General features: G+C 37.1%; 1 protein-coding gene across 3 annotated transcripts in view; it reads right to left on the reverse strand.

Annotated features, from left to right (window-relative positions):
- Positions 1-18,602, reverse strand: part of SPATA5 (spermatogenesis associated 5) — a 374,748-nt gene that overhangs the window by 24,649 nt on the left and 331,497 nt on the right. For 2 of the 3 annotated variants that reach the window (XM_045468183.1, XM_045468197.1), the window contains exon 16: positions 3,087-3,221. The exons of the other annotated variant lie outside the window; for it this stretch is intronic. In XM_045468183.1, coding sequence (XP_045324139.1) covers positions 3,087-3,221 — 135 coding nt within the window. The remainder of the gene's footprint in view (positions 1-3,086; positions 3,222-18,602) is intronic. 3 annotated transcript variants of the gene reach the window in all.

Here is an 18,602-nt window from a genome sequence, read left to right on the forward strand (position 1 = left end):
CTCAGATGTAGTCGCCTGGGGTGATTTTCAAACTATGCTTCTTGCAGCCCTCTAAGTTCTCTTCAAGTGTCTCAGACACTGAGAAAGGATGAGACGGAAAAAGCTTAGAGTATAGGGAGGGAAGAGGTCCAAGAAACACAACCCTGGGAATACTTTCGCTTAGCTAGATACTAACAGAGGAGTGTGCACAGAAGGTGAAGAAATGGAAGAAGCTAAATCAGCCCATATGAAAACTGGAAGAGGGTCTCAGGAAGGGGGTATGAATTCTGGCAGATGGGCAGAAAGGCCAGAGAGCAAAGGACTCAGAAGTGGCTACTGGATTGGAGATGAGGAAACAGTCAGTGACATCAGCTCAGCAGTGGTGGAGGGATGGAGAAGCCATCTGCCAGGGTTTGAGACGTGGGTGAGGAGTGAGGAAGCGGAGGCACTAGGTGTGCCAGACTTTTAAGAACTTTGGTGGTAAAAAGGAGACAGGTTGTAACCTAAGAGCAACAAAGATCTAAGGAAGATTTAAAAAGGAATACACTACCCCAAAGTGGATGTAGAACATGAAATGTATTTCCAGAGTTAATTTTTAATTTCCTGAGTTCACTGCTGTAAGAATTGCAAGCCATTTTGGCATATACATCCTGGCATGTGCATGAACCTAACTCTGGAGATAAACGCAGTAGCAGCTCAGACAGAAACCAAAAATCCCCTGTAAAATTACTAGAATGGTCATATTAAGTCCTCCTTGAACTTCTAATCACCCCATAATTTCAACTATAACATAATGGTTAGAGGTCTCTCCTCCAATGGGTGAAGGCAGCTGCCCCAAAACGTAGCTCAGTAAAGTTTGTTGAATGAACGCTAGCACTAGCACAAAAATACCTAACAACACATACAATAACGATTATTCAAAACTTCAGATCTTCTCCACTGTTAAATACTTTTCCTTTGTATTCATGTTTTATTTGTTTTACCTTAAGTCACCCCCAATCATGCTGACATCTACTACCGATGATTATATTAGACCTAAAAGTGTTCTTAAACAAATGAAAAATACTGACTTCCATTCCTGAAAGCCCTGCTTCCAATTTTCAGGAGGAAATTAAATAATGTATAAATCAAATACTGGGCCTAAGCCCAGACAGCTGAACATCGTTTTGTCCTTTCAAGGCAAAGAGGAAGTGTCTGCTGTGGCAGAGACATGCCAAGAGAAATAAAGCTTAACCTCAGCCCCATGTGAAAGTGATTTTAGATAATCGGGGGTGTCTGCAAATGGGTTAAAAATGGGACCACATACTAACAGGGAACTTTCCATGTAAGTTAAAAAATGTATCAAGATCTAACCTCCACCTTAAAAACAAAATATGTTGGGAAAATGGCATGGCCTTAGGAATTCTATATAAAGGCTGCAGAGGAAAGGGAAAGCTGCTGGGGAGGAAAGACTTGACAAGGCAAAGGGAAATTAAAACGTGTTTTTGCTTATCAATTACTATAGGCTCACAATTTGGTTTCTTTGTAATTATAATTGCCAAATTAAAAAAAAAAAAAACGATGTCTGTGTGTGAAGAGGAAAAGAGGAAGGGGTAGGGGAATAAGGGATGGGGAGAGAAAGTGCAAAAAAATATGTGGGTAGAGTGGTAGATGGTGAAATTATTTAGATCAGGGGCTAGCTAATTTATTCTCTAAAGGGCCAGATAGCAAATATTCTAGGCTTTGTGGAGATCGCAGTCCCTCCTGTAACTACTCAAATCTGTTCTTGTAGCATGAAAGCAGCCACAGGCAATATGTAAATGAATGTACGTAGCTGTGTGCTAATAAAACTTTATGGACACTGAAATTAGAATTTCATGTATTTTTCTTCTTTTGATTTTTCTTCAAACACTTAAAAATGTAAAACTATTCTTATCTTATAGGTCTTAGAAAAACATATTGTGGGGGCAGATTGGACCTGGAGACTGCAGGCCATAGTTTGCTGACCTCCGACTTAGTTAACTCCCCATTACACAGAACATTCCTATGAAATTGGGCTTGACTCAAATTTTGGATTCTGGATAAGAAAAACTAGTGTTCTTCCTTTCTTTTTTTTTCTTCCAGGAGATAACCAAAAAGATGGTAATAATGGTAAGAAGCATTTATTTGAAAGATACAGATCTTCTCAGCCTATAAAAAAGACAAGCATCTCTACTTTTTTTCCAGTAGGACACTTACACTAGGTAGCATATCAAAGTTTATGTAGTAAAAAATTTGAAGCCAAATGCTATATAACCATTAATATGTAGCATTATTCAGAGATCAAGAATGATTTTAAAATATTATCCCCTTCATCAGAACTTAACATTTTATAAACATCCTTTGCAGCATAATGCTAGTCTGGAATTATTTGTAAGTTTCCATCATCACCTCTATGGAAACCAGAGGGCTGGTGACTAGAAGGATTTTCTGGTGGAACATATGCTTTACAGATCACATGGTGATAAAAACTTTATGGAGCATCTGACCTAGACTTCCAGAAACAAAGGGAATATAAAAGTACAAGGCATCTATGTTCATGGTTTTTGTGAAGAATAAGTTTTATATATTAAATGTACTGTTATGGAACAAACACAGACTTTCCTTTTCTGTATTGAAAGAGAAAGTCTTGTAAAACATCCTGGGAGGTGTCTCAGAACCTTGATCTGGGAAATACAACATTCTTTCTTTTCCCATCCCTGTCTCTCTCTTCTTCCTTTTATTTATTTATTTATTTTTGGAGGGGGAGGGGAATAAACCCAGTTAGTCTCCTTAGTTATCTGAGCAAATGAAGCCACCTTCTTTAGGGAACTGCTCCTCAAGTACTCCAACACTTTGATAAGCCAGTCATAGTGCCCTGTCCCTCAGGCCACCAGGGTAGCTGCATGATAGAGCTGGTACAGACAGGTTGTATCCCAAGGGTAACAACGATCCAAGGAAGATTTAAAAGGAATACACTATCCAAAAATGGTTATAAATTATGATTATTTCCAGACTCGTATTTTTATGGACTAATCACCCATAGTATACAGGATCCCAATCAATGTGTATTGTATACTCAAGCTCATTATAGAGAACTTGGAGCATACCTTTTTATTTGATGGCAAGTTCTGGGCAGGAATGCAATCCTCCATTATAATATTGTTTGTATAAGGAAATATAATTCTTTCAACAATGATCTGTTCTGTGATGGTCTCCTTTATGGCACAGTTTCTAGGAACTGACTGCAGGAGAAAAAGTTGCTTTAAACATCCACATAAAAGTGACTGAGGCTAGAGGAGAGGGATGGCCACAAAGAGTGGAAAGGCTAAGTGTATACAACAGGCAGTAGCAATGAGGGCACTCAGTGAATACCTTTTTTTATTTCCTCTCATCCTGTTTTTTTTTTCTTAATAGACTTTATTTTTTGGGGGGAATTTTAGGTTTACAATAAAACTGAGTGGTAAGTACAGATACCTCCTGTGTACCTACATACACACAGCATCCCCCATTATCAACATCCTCCAGAACTTTGGTACATTAGTCACAATTGATGAATCTACATTGGCACATCATTATTACCAAAGATTAATAGTTTACATTAGAGTTCACTTTTGGTGGTGTATATTCTATGGGTTTAGATTAATGTATAACAATATGTATCCATCATTATAGTATCATACAGAATAGTTTCACTGCCCTAAAAATCCCCTGTGTTTTGCCTGTTCATCTCTCCCTCTTTCATAACCCCTGGCAACCACCGATCTCTTTACTGTTTCTATAATTTTGCCTTTTCCAGAATGTCATATAGTTAGAATCGTGCAGTATGCAGCCTTTTCAGAATTCACTGCTTTCACTTAGTTATATGCGTTTAAGTTATATGCACTTAAAGTTCCTCTTTTTTTTTTTTTATGGCTAGATAGTTCATTTCTTTTTAGTTCTGAATAATATTCCATTGTCTAGATGTACCAGTTTATTTATCCATTCACCTACTGAAGGACATCTTGGTTACTTCCACACTTGTTATAGTTATTCTTTTAATTTTTCTTTTGCTTTAGAGTCAAAGTATCAGGTTTCCAGTTATGAAATGAATAAGTTCTGGAAATAAACGGTACAGCACAGGTAATGTAGTTAATAATATTGTAATAGTGTTGTATGCTGACAGATGGTAGCTACACTTGTGGTGAGCATAGCATAACATACAGAGTTGTCAAATCACTATGCTATATACCTGAAATTAATGTAACATTGTGTGTCAAGTATACTAAAAAAAAAAAAAAAAAAAAAAGTAGGCAGAATTAATCATGTCAAAAAAAAAAAAGTCACAGTATCAAAAGTAGACAGGGACTTAATTAGCAACCACTATAATCCTCAATACAGGTATGAGGAAACAGACCCAGAAGTGACATAACCGGTCCATGGAGTTTATCCCTTCCTGCCGCATTTGTTCGGGCCAACTGGCAGCCTGTGGGTTGAAAGATGTTGGTCTCTGTAGTAGGGTGTTCACTCCAGGCTTAACACCCCAAATGTCACTTTTTAAAATAGTTTATTTTGATACATCCAGTTTTACACAATACTATGACTCACACATCTCTAAAAAAATTTATTGGCTGTGTGCTTACTCAAATTAGAGATAAAATATTCAGGTAATAATTTAATCCTCACTATGACTCTGGGAAGTAGGTGCTTTTACTGTAACTACTACACATATGATGGCCATAAGGCTAGAAAATGTCAGAGATGGGATTGAAATCCAGGTCTGCCTAATTCCTTGAGACTGAGCTCCTTTTATCTCTGCAATACTGCCGATCTACCTACCTATCTATCTATCTATCTATCTATCTATCTATCTATCTATCTAATTATATATACATTTTTTCCAGTTGAAACTTTAAAAGAAACTGTCTTTTTAATCAGAGACAATAAGAACTCACAGTAAGGAAATAATAAGTTTCAGATTTCTTTACCATGGTCCTAAATCTTGAGGTCTATTTCAGCATCCACAAGATGCAAGGTGCCATTTATATAAGAAACATAGAGATTAAGATTTAAAACTGCCCCTTAAAACTTCAGCATACAAGCCACCCTAATTTGGAAATATAACCAATTTCTTGAATGTACATACCCAAGAAAAGGCATCATATTGTAATTATGCATTTATCACATACTTTGTATTTTTAGTTTCAGAGACAAAAATTAAGACATAAGCCAGTTAAGTCAGTTAGCTAAGAATATAGGTCAGATTGCTACTGGACTTTCTGTCCTCTCCAGGTCATTTTCCTGGCCCCAAATAAAATAATGAAAAAACAATTGTAGGTAAGAACCATTTAAAAGAACAAAGACAACAGAAGAGGCTACTATAACTTTATTCAAACGCTGCTAGCAAACTTATCTGCACCACCCCTAGGGAGTCTCATCATTTGGTTTCTGCAGGCTCCCAAAGTCATTTAGGAAATGTGAATGCCTGGACTCCAGCGTAGAAATGGGATATTTTTACAATGTGTTACTGTGGTTGTTTACATTGAACTGGAACACCATGGGGTTAAAAAAAAAAAAAAAAGTACTATGGAGAAAACTAAGGTGGATATAATTCAATTAAAATATAAACTGTTTCCCACACTCTTGGATGTGAAGGCTAATGCATCTGTACAACTCAAGAAACAACAGTAAATGTGCTTGTGCTTAATCACACAGCATATGAGTTGTTTTTATTCCAACCCTGGAACTTTGGGAATCTTCTTCTTAGTGAAAATATGACTCTCAGTAAACTTGACTTTGACCAAAACATTTCAGATAACTTTCGTGAGATCAATTGATGGTTCTTCATTCCCGATTCTTGCCTCAAGTTCTTTCATATAAGAATGACACCCTGTCATTACCAGATGGTCTTTCAAATACATGAACTATTCTAATGGGGAGTCCTATGATTATTTCCAGATTTAATCACTGCCTATAGCACTTGTGCTAGAGAAATGGGTAACATGATATGATAGGGGTTTTTAAAAAATGTATTCTTTTATGTAATTAATCTGAACCTTGCCCCAAACCAGCACTGATCCAAACTTGTTATCATCAAAAATCAAAATTCATACCCAATGTAAAAGGAAGTAAGCAAGGTCTCTTTATCTCCAGTGAGTGTTTTGGTGAGTGCCTGGGACTTGAAAGTATTTGTTACTAGACTCAATGGTTTCAGACAGTCCAAAAAGAACATGTACTACTTCTTTCCTGAGACAGGGAGTTTTTAATGTAGTAAATTTTTAGAAAAGTGAAAACTGCATGCATTCAACCTTTCATTAATTAAACCTGTGAGCCAGACACTGTTAAATCTTCTCTGGTCAATCAATTCACTCTAAGATTCTGAAGCTTTAACACTATTACAGAGGCATTCTTTCTAGAGAGTGGAAAGGGCAAGTATTAAAATGATTAAGAAAACCCTTTAAAACTACACTGAGCTACAACTAACATATAGACTCACTATTTGTGATAGTGAATATGAGACTAGATTATCAAGTAGGTCAGAATGTAAAAAAAAAAAAAAGCTATAGTAGAAGTTTCATTTGAGCGAAAATGTTAAATAGACAAGATCACTAATATGATCAGGTCGTGACCTAAACAAAGTATGTAAAACCATGAGACTAAAGGATCATTTGTCACATCAGTGTATTCAATCTGACTTTCTTATCTAGAAAGTAGCATTAAACTATACTAAAAAATCCCATTTCTATAAGGATATGATCATCCACACATATAGAGCTTCTTCTTTCTCTTTATGTAATACATCTTATATTAATTAAATTTTTACATAATGGATCATATTTTCATTTGAGGAGAAATTCCAACAAAATGAAAACTAGTCTAGATGATCAACTCCATTAAGAGGATCCACAGATGCCTCAAACTCAGTATGTTTACATTTTTAAAATGTGAATTTCTGTATATTATTTTTCAAAAAGAGGGACTGGGCTTTTTCTATGTATTACACTACACATAGTAAAGGGTAAAAAAATCAATCTTACAATAGTTCATTATATATGGATTCAGTAATTCTATGGGTCAAGTAAAAGACTCATGAAATAGACTCAAGTTGACACTTGCAGATCAATAAACTCAATCCCCTTTTCAACTTTCCAGGCCCCCTACCTACAAAATCATCTATATCCACCCTATTCTCAACAATGTAAGAGGACAGGGCTCCCTTCCTTCAGCTAAGAGCCAAACCTTTCTCTGTGCTCATGATCCCCGTCCTCTGTGACCTTCCTTCATTAGTTACTCCTTTCCCCATTTTCTCTCTTGGATATTTTCACTCTCCCTCTGACTCTTCCTCCTCAGCCTGTAAACATGCCCATCTTTCTCATCCTAGTCCCTACCCCACCAATATTTCTCTAGATACCAATCTAATCTCTTTTCTCCTTTTGTTCAAATACCTTAAAGGAAATACCTACATCAATACCTCACATTCCATTTTCATTTCAATTCTCCACAATCTAGATTTTGCCCTCACTACTCCACTGATACTGCTCTCAGTGAAGTCACTAATTGACTTGCATATTGCTAAACTCAATAGACCTGAATCTTTCGGTTGCATTTGGTAATGTTTTTTATCCCACCAGTTTCCAGAAGCCATCTCTCTCTAATAATTTCTGTTATGTTTCTTATGTCTACCTTTTAGATTTTGGTGTTCCAGGTTCATTCTTGAACCTTTTACTATTCTCATTTTATATATTCTACAGCATGATCTTTATTCTCTTGGTCTCATCTCTTAGTTTGTATATTCAGCTACCACCTGCTGACATCTCTTCTTAGATGATTCAAAAGCCCTTGATATTGAACATGTCCCAAATTGGGTTTATTACTTTTATCCCCAAACTGACCTATATTTTTTCCTCTCACTTGATGGTCCTATCATCACCCAGGGTAGCTACCTGAGTTGATTCTTTTATCTTCTTGACTAATTAATCCTTCAGTCTTACTTCCTAACTGCTTTATGAATATCCTTCATTTCACTATCTTTAACTAATACAAGTTTAGGCCCTAATATTTCTTCATCTGGGCCATTATCTTTTTTTTAAATTTTATTTATTTATTTTTTTATTATATATTTTTTAATGTTTATTTATTTTTTTAGAGGGAGAGAGAGCATGAGCAGGGGAGGGGCAGAGAGAGAGGGAGTGAGAGAATCCCAAGCAGGGTCCCCACTGTCAGCACAGAGTCCGATGCAGGGCTTGCTTGATCTTACAAACTGTGAGATCATGACCTGAGCCGAAATTAAAAGCTGGATGCTTAACTGATTGAGCCATCCAGGTGCCCCAGTCATGTCTATCTTAACTCTACTTTTCATACCACAACTAAGGATATTTAGTTAAACCTTCCAGTAGAGAAACCAAGTGCTGTTTTGAGGCTCATTCGCAGGTCCAATCTCAGGATGGATGGGGGTAGTACTAGATATTGTAGCCAAAGAGGACAGAGCTGAGTTAATAATGAGTTGGTGTTGGATCCTGGTAACCTCTGAGGCAGAACATCTTGTACTACCATGACCATTAGTTAGGAATAATGGATGATTACCACAATATTACACAAACAATTCCACTGAGCTCAGACTTTTTAGAAATGTAGGGGATTTGAGTCATGCCAATAATGTAAGAACTCTACTTTGATTTGATAAAATACTACTCAAAGGCAAAGAGGAACATGAAGTGTCAGTGGAGAAAGTAAGTTATAAATACTATGGTCCCATTGTCAAGTACAGAAATCATGAGTGTAGCCTTTACCACTTTGTCCTTGATTACAACTCTTAGCTATAGTATCTAAAGAAAAATCCTACTCCCTTCCTTTTTATTTTCCTATTTTTAAAATTTTTTTTTTTCAACGTTTATTTATTTTTGGGACAGAGAGAGACAGAGCATGAACGGGGGAGGGGCAGAGAGAGAGGGAGACACAGAATCGGAAACAGGCTCCAGGCTCTGAGCCATCAGCCCAGAGCCCGACGCGGGGCTCGAACTCACGGAGCGCGAGATCGTGACCTGGCTGAAGTCGGACGCTTAACCGACTGCGCCACCCAGGCGCCCCTATTTTCCTATTTTTAAACGACATTTTGTCATTAGCTTTTCTTCTGCCGTCTTCCTTTCTCCAATTAATTGTATATAGAGGATACTAGTGACAGTTAAATTTACAATTTAATCCCTAAGTTATAGCTTTTTTTTTTTTTTTTTTTTTTTTTTTTTTTGGCTGTCAAACAATCCTTTACTGAAATATTTTCCTTTGTAGTTCTTAACTAGCTGCGTATTCTACTGCACCACTACCTAAAATTTTTTTTTTCTTCTTTTAACGTTTATTTTTGAGAGAGAGAGAGACAGAGCACAATTCGGGGAGGGGCAAAGAGAAAGGGAGACACAGAATCCGAAGAGGCTCCAGGCTGTCAGCAGAGAACCCAACACAGGGCTCAAACCCACAACTGTGAGATCATGACCTGAGCCAAAGTTGGATGCCCAACTGACTGAGGCACCCAGGCACCCCTCTACCGCACCACTATTGATGTCATCCATGATGTCACGAGGGTAGCGGCCACCAACATTGTAGCTCACATACTGGGTAGTCCCCAGGATCTAATGGTTCCAAAGAGATTTCTGGCTAAAGATTAGTGCTGCATCTGTTGGGCAACGTTGACAACCTCATCAAAAGTGATATTTCCACCGTGTTTAATGTTTTTCTGTTTCTTCTTTTCTACTGACAGCTCCTTGAGGGCTTTGACAATCAGGGCAGAGGCAGAAGGTACTACTTTAGTCTGGGCCTGTCTGCTTTGAATGGTTAGTTTCACTGTAATCTTTCCAATCAGAAACTTCCAATCACTGGTTGCCTTGGAGATGCCATCACCAACCTTTTTTGGAGAGAGACCCAATCTTTGGGGTCAGGGCAGACGCAGAACCAACTTCTGGTGCATGTCAGGTATATGACTTTCAGGCACCTGGGTGGTTCAGTCGGTTAAGCGTCCACCCCTCCCCTGCTCACACTCTGTCTCTCTCAAAAATAAACAAACACTAAAAAAAAAAAAAAAAAAAAAAAAGATATATGACTTTGATTTTGCTGGGATTGAACTTAGGTAGCATGGTAGAGGCAAATGGTGTCAGATGAATCTGCATTCAGGATGACCAAAGAGAGTTGCACCTGAACCTCCACCAAGTTGAAAGCCAAAAGACCTAAGTTATAGTATCTTGCAAGGCCACAGGCAAGATGGAAACATGATCAAACCACAGAAAGAATGGGAATCACCCAGAAGACTATGCACTTGGAAGAACAATGGTCACATGGTATCACTTCTTCTTCCTCTTCTTCTTCTTTTTTTTAATGTTCATTTATTTATTTTTGAGAGAGAGAGAGACAGAACACAAGTGGGAAATGGGCAGAAAGAGAAGGAGACACAGAATCTGAAGCAGGCTCCAGGCTCTTAGCTGTCAGCACACAGCCTGATGCGGGGCTTGAACCCACAAACCATGAGATCATGATCTGAGCCAAAGTCAGATGCTTAATCGACTGAGCCACTCAGGCACCCCCACACAGTATCACTTCTGAATGCTATCTTTAGTTGAGGAGGGCAGAGTACATTTATAGTTGTTTACAGAGAACAACAGTTTCACATATGGCAGTATGGGATAGTAAGTGTACCTAATCTGCGTATTCAAGAATAGAACATACACACTGATCAATTACATATGGCCTACTTCATATTTTCGCCTTCTCTGGGAAATACCCATGAAATTAGTCTTCCAGCAGTCATATCAGAACAATTAGTTCAGGGGCAGTCACATGACTCAGAATGAGCCAATCAGATTCTTTCTCCAGGGACTTTGGAACTGAGAGAAACAAAGAAAAGCTGAGGGTAGCTGATTCATATTCACAGCTACAGAGCAGTTACAATTTCTGTTGTTGAAGATTGTGGAGTCTTTCTAGACCCTAACCTTCCAAAGATCTATTCCTTAAAAACTGAGAGATCTTCTAGTTTGGAAACATTGTTTTGTTTTGTTTTTGCTCAAGTCAGTTCTCGCTGGTATCTTTTACTTGCAACAAATAGAAACTTAACTACCATATTATACTTGTTGATATAGAAAACCCATTTCAGGTTTCAGGCTGAAAATGTTAAAAGTCAGTTTTGATGCTTGACTTTTAGTCCTTGTTATTCACCAATTACCAACTTTTACAATTGTTAACATTAACTCTCATTGTCCTCATCTTTCATTTACACTGTCTTCGTTCTACTTTATACTACCCTTACCTTCTAGTAGCTTCCTGACTAGCCATCTTGCTTCCAGACTAATTTTCCAAAATCACAGCTCTGATATCACTTCAAAAATCTTTGAAAGTTCTTTAGTGTTTACCTGGTAAATACTAAGATTTATTCTTATCATTCTTATTCTGCCTACAGAATGTGCATATTCTAGGCTCCTTACAAAATAATCCTTAATGACCTTTAGAGCCTTACCTCCCAACACCGGACAGCCCATTTCTCAGTATATGTCTAGGCCCTACTGAATCACATATCCTTCTTTGTCTCTGCCTCTGCCTAAAATGCATTCTCTCCTGTGGTTTCCTTACAAAACTATGCTTATCTTTTAAAGGTTCATCAAAATGTTAACTCTTCTGTGAAGAGTTTCTGATCTTGCCCCACTGGATGTGTTCTTTATTTCCTTTGACGTTTCATTGCATTTATTTCCCTTTCTGGACTTCCTACATAGCTCTCATAATTCCCTTCACCATTTACGTTAAAACTTTTGGGATCTTTTCCTTCTGTGAGGGTTAGATTTCATCCTGGAAACCTCTAGAGGTAAGTTCAATTTTTCCAACAGCTACTCATGATAAATTAATGGCTTGCCAACTTGAGGTCTGATTTGCTTTGCTTTCATCAAGGTACTTCAGGTCATCCTAGAAATACATAAAGATGGCATGGAGAAGGTCCATAATTTGATACCATTTTTTCCTTTACTTTCCTTAAAATCAAAATTTATTATTTTTCTAAATTCAATTAATAGATGCACATGGCTAAAACAAACAAATGAGTAAGGAATAGTTTATAAAAAAAAGCAATAGCCCCTTGCTCTCCCTTCCTTGTCCCCATTCCATTACCCAGACTAACAACTTCTAATATTTATTTATTTAAATACTTTTGTTATGTTTAATTCTTCTGGTGGTTGCCTGTCTTCAAATCTTGATTCACCAACTTCAGACACGATCTACTAATGCCCTATTATAGCACACATATATTTAGCTTATTTATCCCACCCCTTTCTTCTTTTACTTTGTAACATTAAACAATATGCTTTAACCTCTATTTTTTTTATTCCATTAACTATAGACAGTATTTATCTTTCATTCCTTACTTTGTGAGATTAGGATATTAATATCATTTTCTTCAATGTACTTCTCTGTCCCCTTCCTTCTCTTAACTTTATTATTGTTAGTGTTGATAACCTCTAATTTTTGTTCTATAACCAAAATTAAGCTTTATCTACAGATTGAAAATCAATAAAGAATGTTTAAGTAAATTATCTAATCACCCTTCTTAACCCAAAAAGCACATTTAATATTCTTTTCCTCCTTTAAGATTTGGGTTCTTCTGGCATCTCAATCATTATATCTAGTCTATGGAGCCTACTCTATTTACCCTGACACCAGCCTCCTGGAACTCTACTTCCTCCTTTCCGTACAGACTGACTGCCCTCTAGCCCTGCAGCACAATGCTCATCCTAAGACTTTCCATTATTACTTTTTCCATGTCTTCCCATTTCTTGAGTTATTTCTTTGTTTAGCTGGCATACAACCTTAACTAAACTTGTAAAAACAAGTACATGTTGAATCCCTTCTAGAATATTATAAAATGACTTTATTCAATCCTCATGTTTCTAAAGTTGGGTTTGGCATATAATGCTAAGTTAAAAATCCTTTTCCTCAAGGTTGTGAAGGAAATCTTCCACTGTCAGTACCTTTGTCTTCTCCCAACTATCCCTGCCCCCCTCCCATTTACTGAAAACATTCAAAATAATTCTAAAGAACAATGGACATCCAAGGAAGTTAGGATTTAAGGGCATAGACTTTGGAGTCACACTTGGGTTTAAATATTGATTTCACTACTTGTTAGCTATGAGACCTTGAAAAAGGTGACTTTATAGTTTTCTCTTCTACAAAATGAGTATACTAATTTTGTACCTCAGAGGGTTGCTGTATTAAATTAGATACATGTACTTTATGTAAAGTACTTTTATGTAGTACTTTATGTAAAGTACTTATTATTACATCTAGCCCATAGTAAGTGCTCAACAAAACTGTGACAAATATTCCTAATATTATTAATATATTATTATTTCATTATTGAACATATAGTGAAGGCCAATAAAGAATCTGGTGGCTATGTATTTATCTACCATATTTTCCCCAACAAAAATGATTTATAACCTAATTCAAGTGGAAGTCACTGTGAGTGGCCTAGGAGGCTTATATCTCATGTATCCTTATAAACTTCTACAGGTAGATACGCTCCCTTCTGGTTGTAACTTGTCTCCAATTCCTGAAGTTCCAGCTCTTCTGGAGCATTTTCTAGAGAATAACTGAAGCTGATAAGTGAGGGTATGATGTGAGATGACTATCAGCAAAGCAATCCCAAACTAATGTTTAGCATCCAGCCATTTGGCACCCAGTGAAGAGTGAAGAAGAATGATTTATGTGTGTGTGTGTGTGTGTGTGTGTGTGTGTGTGTGTGTGTGTATATATATATATATATGTATTTTTCTTTTTTTTTTAGAGAGAGAGAGAGAGAAAGAGAGAGAAACCATGTGAGTGAGGAGGGGCAGAGAGAGAGAGAGAGAGAGCGAGGTAGAGAGGATCCAAAGCAGGCTCCGTGCTGACAGCAGAGAGCCCAATGCAGGGCTTGAACCCACGAACAGTGAGATCATGACCTCGGCCGAAGCTGGACACTTAACCGACTGAGCCACCCAGGTGCCCCAGGAATGATATTGTTAAACAGCAAACCAACATGAGGAATGTGGAAGAGAAGTTCATATATTCAAGACATAGTTGTGCATAGCCAAGTTTTGCAAACAGTAAAATCCTAGAGATGGACTTTGTGTGTATTTAGTCAAAGAGGTCTACCAAAGTCACAGTGGTATTTTCATTACATCCATAGACGCAGAGAATGGGTTATCTCTCAACAGCCATCTTTGAAAATGGAAAACAAAACATTTTCTAGCAGACAGAAGCTCAACAGTGTCACCTTGACTACTGGTATTATCTGAGCATCAAGATTAAGTGATGAAATTCTGCACTGCCTTTGCTGACTGGTAGAAGCATTTATAAGCTGATGGGAAAGAACATTGTTGCCAACACCTCAAAGAATTTCATTATGTACTGTAGTGCATTCTTGTTAATGTGATCATGATTCTTAGCATTTGAAATACTGATTATCTAACCCTTTCAAAACTGGGTTTGGTAAGTAAGTCTTACTTATATTTTGGAGAGAAAACCAAAATTATCAATTTCATTTTGGAGCATGAAAAAAAAAACCAGTGACATATTAAAAATAACGTGCAGGGTAGAATTTTAACTGTAGGGCCCAGATGACTTTCTAGTGTAAGTTACAAATGGCAAACAGAAAGCTTCAATTTATTAAAATATATGTATGTGCATCACAGTTCCATCAAATACACAGTAAGTCTCAAGTACTCAGAGAATTTTGTGCTCAGGAGTAAGCAGCTAGAAACAAAAAAAGAGTAAGAAGAAAGCTTCACTCAGAGAGATCAGGACATCCTTCAAGCTATATAAAAATTTTTTTTTTTAAAATGTTTTTATTTACTTTTGAAGGAGAGAGAGAGAGAGAGAGAGAGAGAGAGAGAGAGACAGAGCATGAGCAGTGGAGGAGCAGAGAGAGAGGCAGGCTCCAGGCCTCTCTCAGCAGAGAGAGAGGCAGAATCAGAAGCAGGCTCCAGGCTCTAAGCTGTCAGCACAGAGTCTGATGTGGGGCTCGAACCCACAAACTGTGAGATCATGACCTGAGCCGAAGCCAGCAGCTCAACCGACTGAGCCACCCAGGGGCCCCTCCTTGAAGCTATATAAAATGAGGCTTGCAGGCAAGGCCACAGTGACTTAGCAGTACCTAAGTCAAGGGGTGAAATTCACAGGGACCCACTCTGGAGCTATGCATTGCTGTGTTCCAATGGCAAGAATTCATTAGTGTCATCAACTTTTGATAACAAAAGGATCCCCATCTAATTTTTTAAGTTAAAAAAATTTAAATGAAAAAAAACCCACAAAAGATGGATATTTTAAACTATTTCCACAGGTGGAAAGCCAGGAGATGGTAAAGAGAGCTGAAGATTCGTATCTTCAAGCCATTCCAACTATTTTCTTGCCAAGTTGGGAAGGATAATTTTCCTTAAAGGTGTATCTAAGTAATGCTTTGACCTTGAAATAGCTCCTAAGTGAGGGTTTTTTTTCTGGAGTGCTACAGTCACTCTCCAGCATTGTGCTGCAGTAGATGATAAGGATATCATCAATCAATCAAGCTAAATTTGGGCATATTCTATAACTTACGCGGACATAACTCCGTGGCTCTGCTTCTTCACAGGTGTCACAAAAAGTCTCCTCAGAGAAGGACTGAGTGATAAAAATGATGGACTGCTCTGTTAATTTTTCACATGTAACTTAATTTCATAGTCTTCAAGATAAAAACCTACCCTCTGAGTTGAAATGGTAATCTGTGCATCCACTTTTTAGGTTGAGCATAAGAAGGTAATAATATCTCTAGCTATGATAGAGTATTCTTCTAAATGCACCTTGATCAAGCTTCAGGTTAAAATAATTTGCCTGCCAAGATATGCCCTTGATTAGGGTTTTAATCCTCAAAATTACAGGTGGAGTTTTTAAAATGTTATGTTCCTCTTTTAATTTAATAAGCTATGTTTTCTGCATTATTTAGTTGAAGAATCTAAAAGGAATAGATGAATGGGAAAGCAATATGAACTTAAATTCTTTGATACGCATGGCACAAAAGATTTATAGTTATATCTTCATTATATTTCTAAGCCTTACAAATAAATATTAAACATCAGCCAGTTCTCAAAATGTTTGGTTAGGGACTACTGTTCCTCACAGAGAGGATGCAGGTAATAAAGGCAATAAAGTTGGTTATTTTTAATACTCACCAATGATAAATCATTTTTCAGATGGAAAAGCTATTGCCATGCTCTACTAATGTGAGTTTTATATTTTCATGGTATGGAGGCAGACTCAAACCCCATGTCACGGGTATCTCATAATGACAACACTATACAAAAACTCAAATTCTCATAGCATTAAGTTATGTTTTTATTCTTTAATCTCATCTTTTAGTTTTATTTACCAGAGGAGATTGTATCTGGAAAGCTATTTAAAACTATAAATCTGTTGACAGTTGCGTTTACAGGAGTGACATGGGAAAAAGAAAGGACAGTATTAAGAGGGACAAAGGATGCATTACAAGGAACACTTGAAATGCAGGACTTCCCACTCCAAATACAGTGTTATTTGGATGCTCTATGCCTTAGCTTGTGCTTACAAGGGAAAGGAAATATAAATTACAAATTTCAAACTTAAAAATGTCAGGAATGTAAAAATTGGAGGTTCCAACTTTTATCTGAAACTGAGGCAAAGGCATTTTATTAAAAACAAGACTGACAGGTGCACACTTGTCAAGTTGGAATTTTAGTGGAACTTCTCATATACACAGATACACAAACTCTCTGTGTAAGCAACACCACATCTATGTTCTGCTTCTTGAGTTCATGAAACTAATGGGTGCTCAGGTTATAATTCTGGGAAAGAATAATAAAATCAGCCATGTGTTCAGTAGTTTTAGCTACAGCAATAGTTTTTAAACTGCTCTGCAGAATCTCTAAGGTGCTCCAGAGGTCATAGCAGGAGGAGGAGGGAAAGGTATGTAGGGGGGCCAGGCCCCAGCCAAAACAGACTCATTCTTATCTTTTTATATAATAGTCTTTCCTCAGAACATTTTATTTGAAGGAGGGGGAAAGGTTCTGCTATTAAAATCTTTTGGAAACTACTCATCTTTAGTTTCAAAACTGATAGAAAAAACTAACACTGAATTCTAAAATAAAGCTTTCATGGAGAAACACAGCTCTGAACTGGAGTGAGGAGGTGGAAAGAACATATGATCAATTTTTGAAACAATATTTTTATTTCATAGTTTCCAAGTGTAGCTGATGTAATCTTCACATACTAGTCTTTCTTACTATTTATTCTCAATTAGAAAGCAAATTCAGCCAAATAGTGACAACTTGATAAGAATGCCTTTTCCTTGCCAGCTTATATAGAGAAGCTTAAAAGTGTGTGTGTGTGTGTGTGTGTGTGTGTGTGTGTGTGTGTGTGTGTGTTTCTGGAACTTCTCTTCAACATCACCATGGGAATTCCCTTCACCATTCTCCTGTGTTGACCTGCTTATTTCCTGGATCCCATGTCTTTTCTTTGTTTTTGGTGGAACACATCCACCAGTAGCTTTCCTAAAAACGAATTACATGGAGATAAATTTGTTTTAGATCATGTATGTCTGAAATGTAGTTATTTCATTTTCACATTTGACTTCACAGTTTGGCTAGCTATAGAACTCTAGGTTGGAAATCATTTCCCCTCAGAAATTCAGACGCATAGCTTTTCTGTCTTTTGGCTTCTGCTGCTGCTATAGAGAATCCTGTGGCAATCCAAATTCTTGGTCTTTTGTATGTGATGTGTTGGGGCTGGACACTTGGTAGAATCGATACAGAAACTTGTGTTCCTCAATTCTTAGAAGGAAATTCTCACAGTTTTCTCTCCTCTGATTTTTCTGTTTTCTCTCCTCTGATTTTTCTGTTTGCTCTTTCTCAGACCACTATTAGTCATCTGTATCCATTGCTCCAGTTCTCATTTGTCTTTTTGTTTTATTTTCTGGGAGACTTACTCAACTTTTTCTTCCAATTCTTCTACTGTATATATAAAAAAATTACCTGAACATTTGCAGATTTCAATTAAAGATAAACTGAATATTCTTTTCTAGAGTCTGTGGTGCTTGTTTCATGGCTGTACTTTTTCTTGTCTTTTAATCTGCTCCCTCACTGTCTCTATTTTCCCTGTGTTTTAGAGTGTCTTTCATATTGGAAGCTTTCTTCAAATATTAGTGATCCCTAGTTTTCCATTCATATTTAAGAATGAGGCACTAAAATTGGAAACTATATGCATGATGTGTTAGTCCACACAACTGCAATTTAAGTATCTGCAGAGCTGTTCTTTTAGACTCCAGAGAGGAATCTTCCAATCATTTGCTTGTCTGACAGCATGATAGGAGCAAAGCAGGGGAGGGGGCTTGGAAATCTTCACATGAAGTATATAGATTTTCATTTAATACTCTATTTTTGGTTTGGCATGCTACTTTCCCTCCATCAACAGATGGGATTGTTAGCTTCATATCTAGAACCTGTGTACTTCAACTTTTCTAAAAAATAATAAATAAATAAATAAATAAATAAATAAATAAATAAATAAAGCTCTAGCTTTCTGTTAGGGGTCATCTCCTGTCTATGAGGATCAGGGGAAAGAATCTCGGTATCTATTTCCTCTGT

Source organism: Leopardus geoffroyi, chromosome B1 (genome assembly GCF_018350155.1).
Source record: "Leopardus geoffroyi isolate Oge1 chromosome B1, O.geoffroyi_Oge1_pat1.0, whole genome shotgun sequence".
NCBI lineage: Eukaryota > Metazoa > Chordata > Mammalia > Carnivora > Felidae > Leopardus > Leopardus geoffroyi.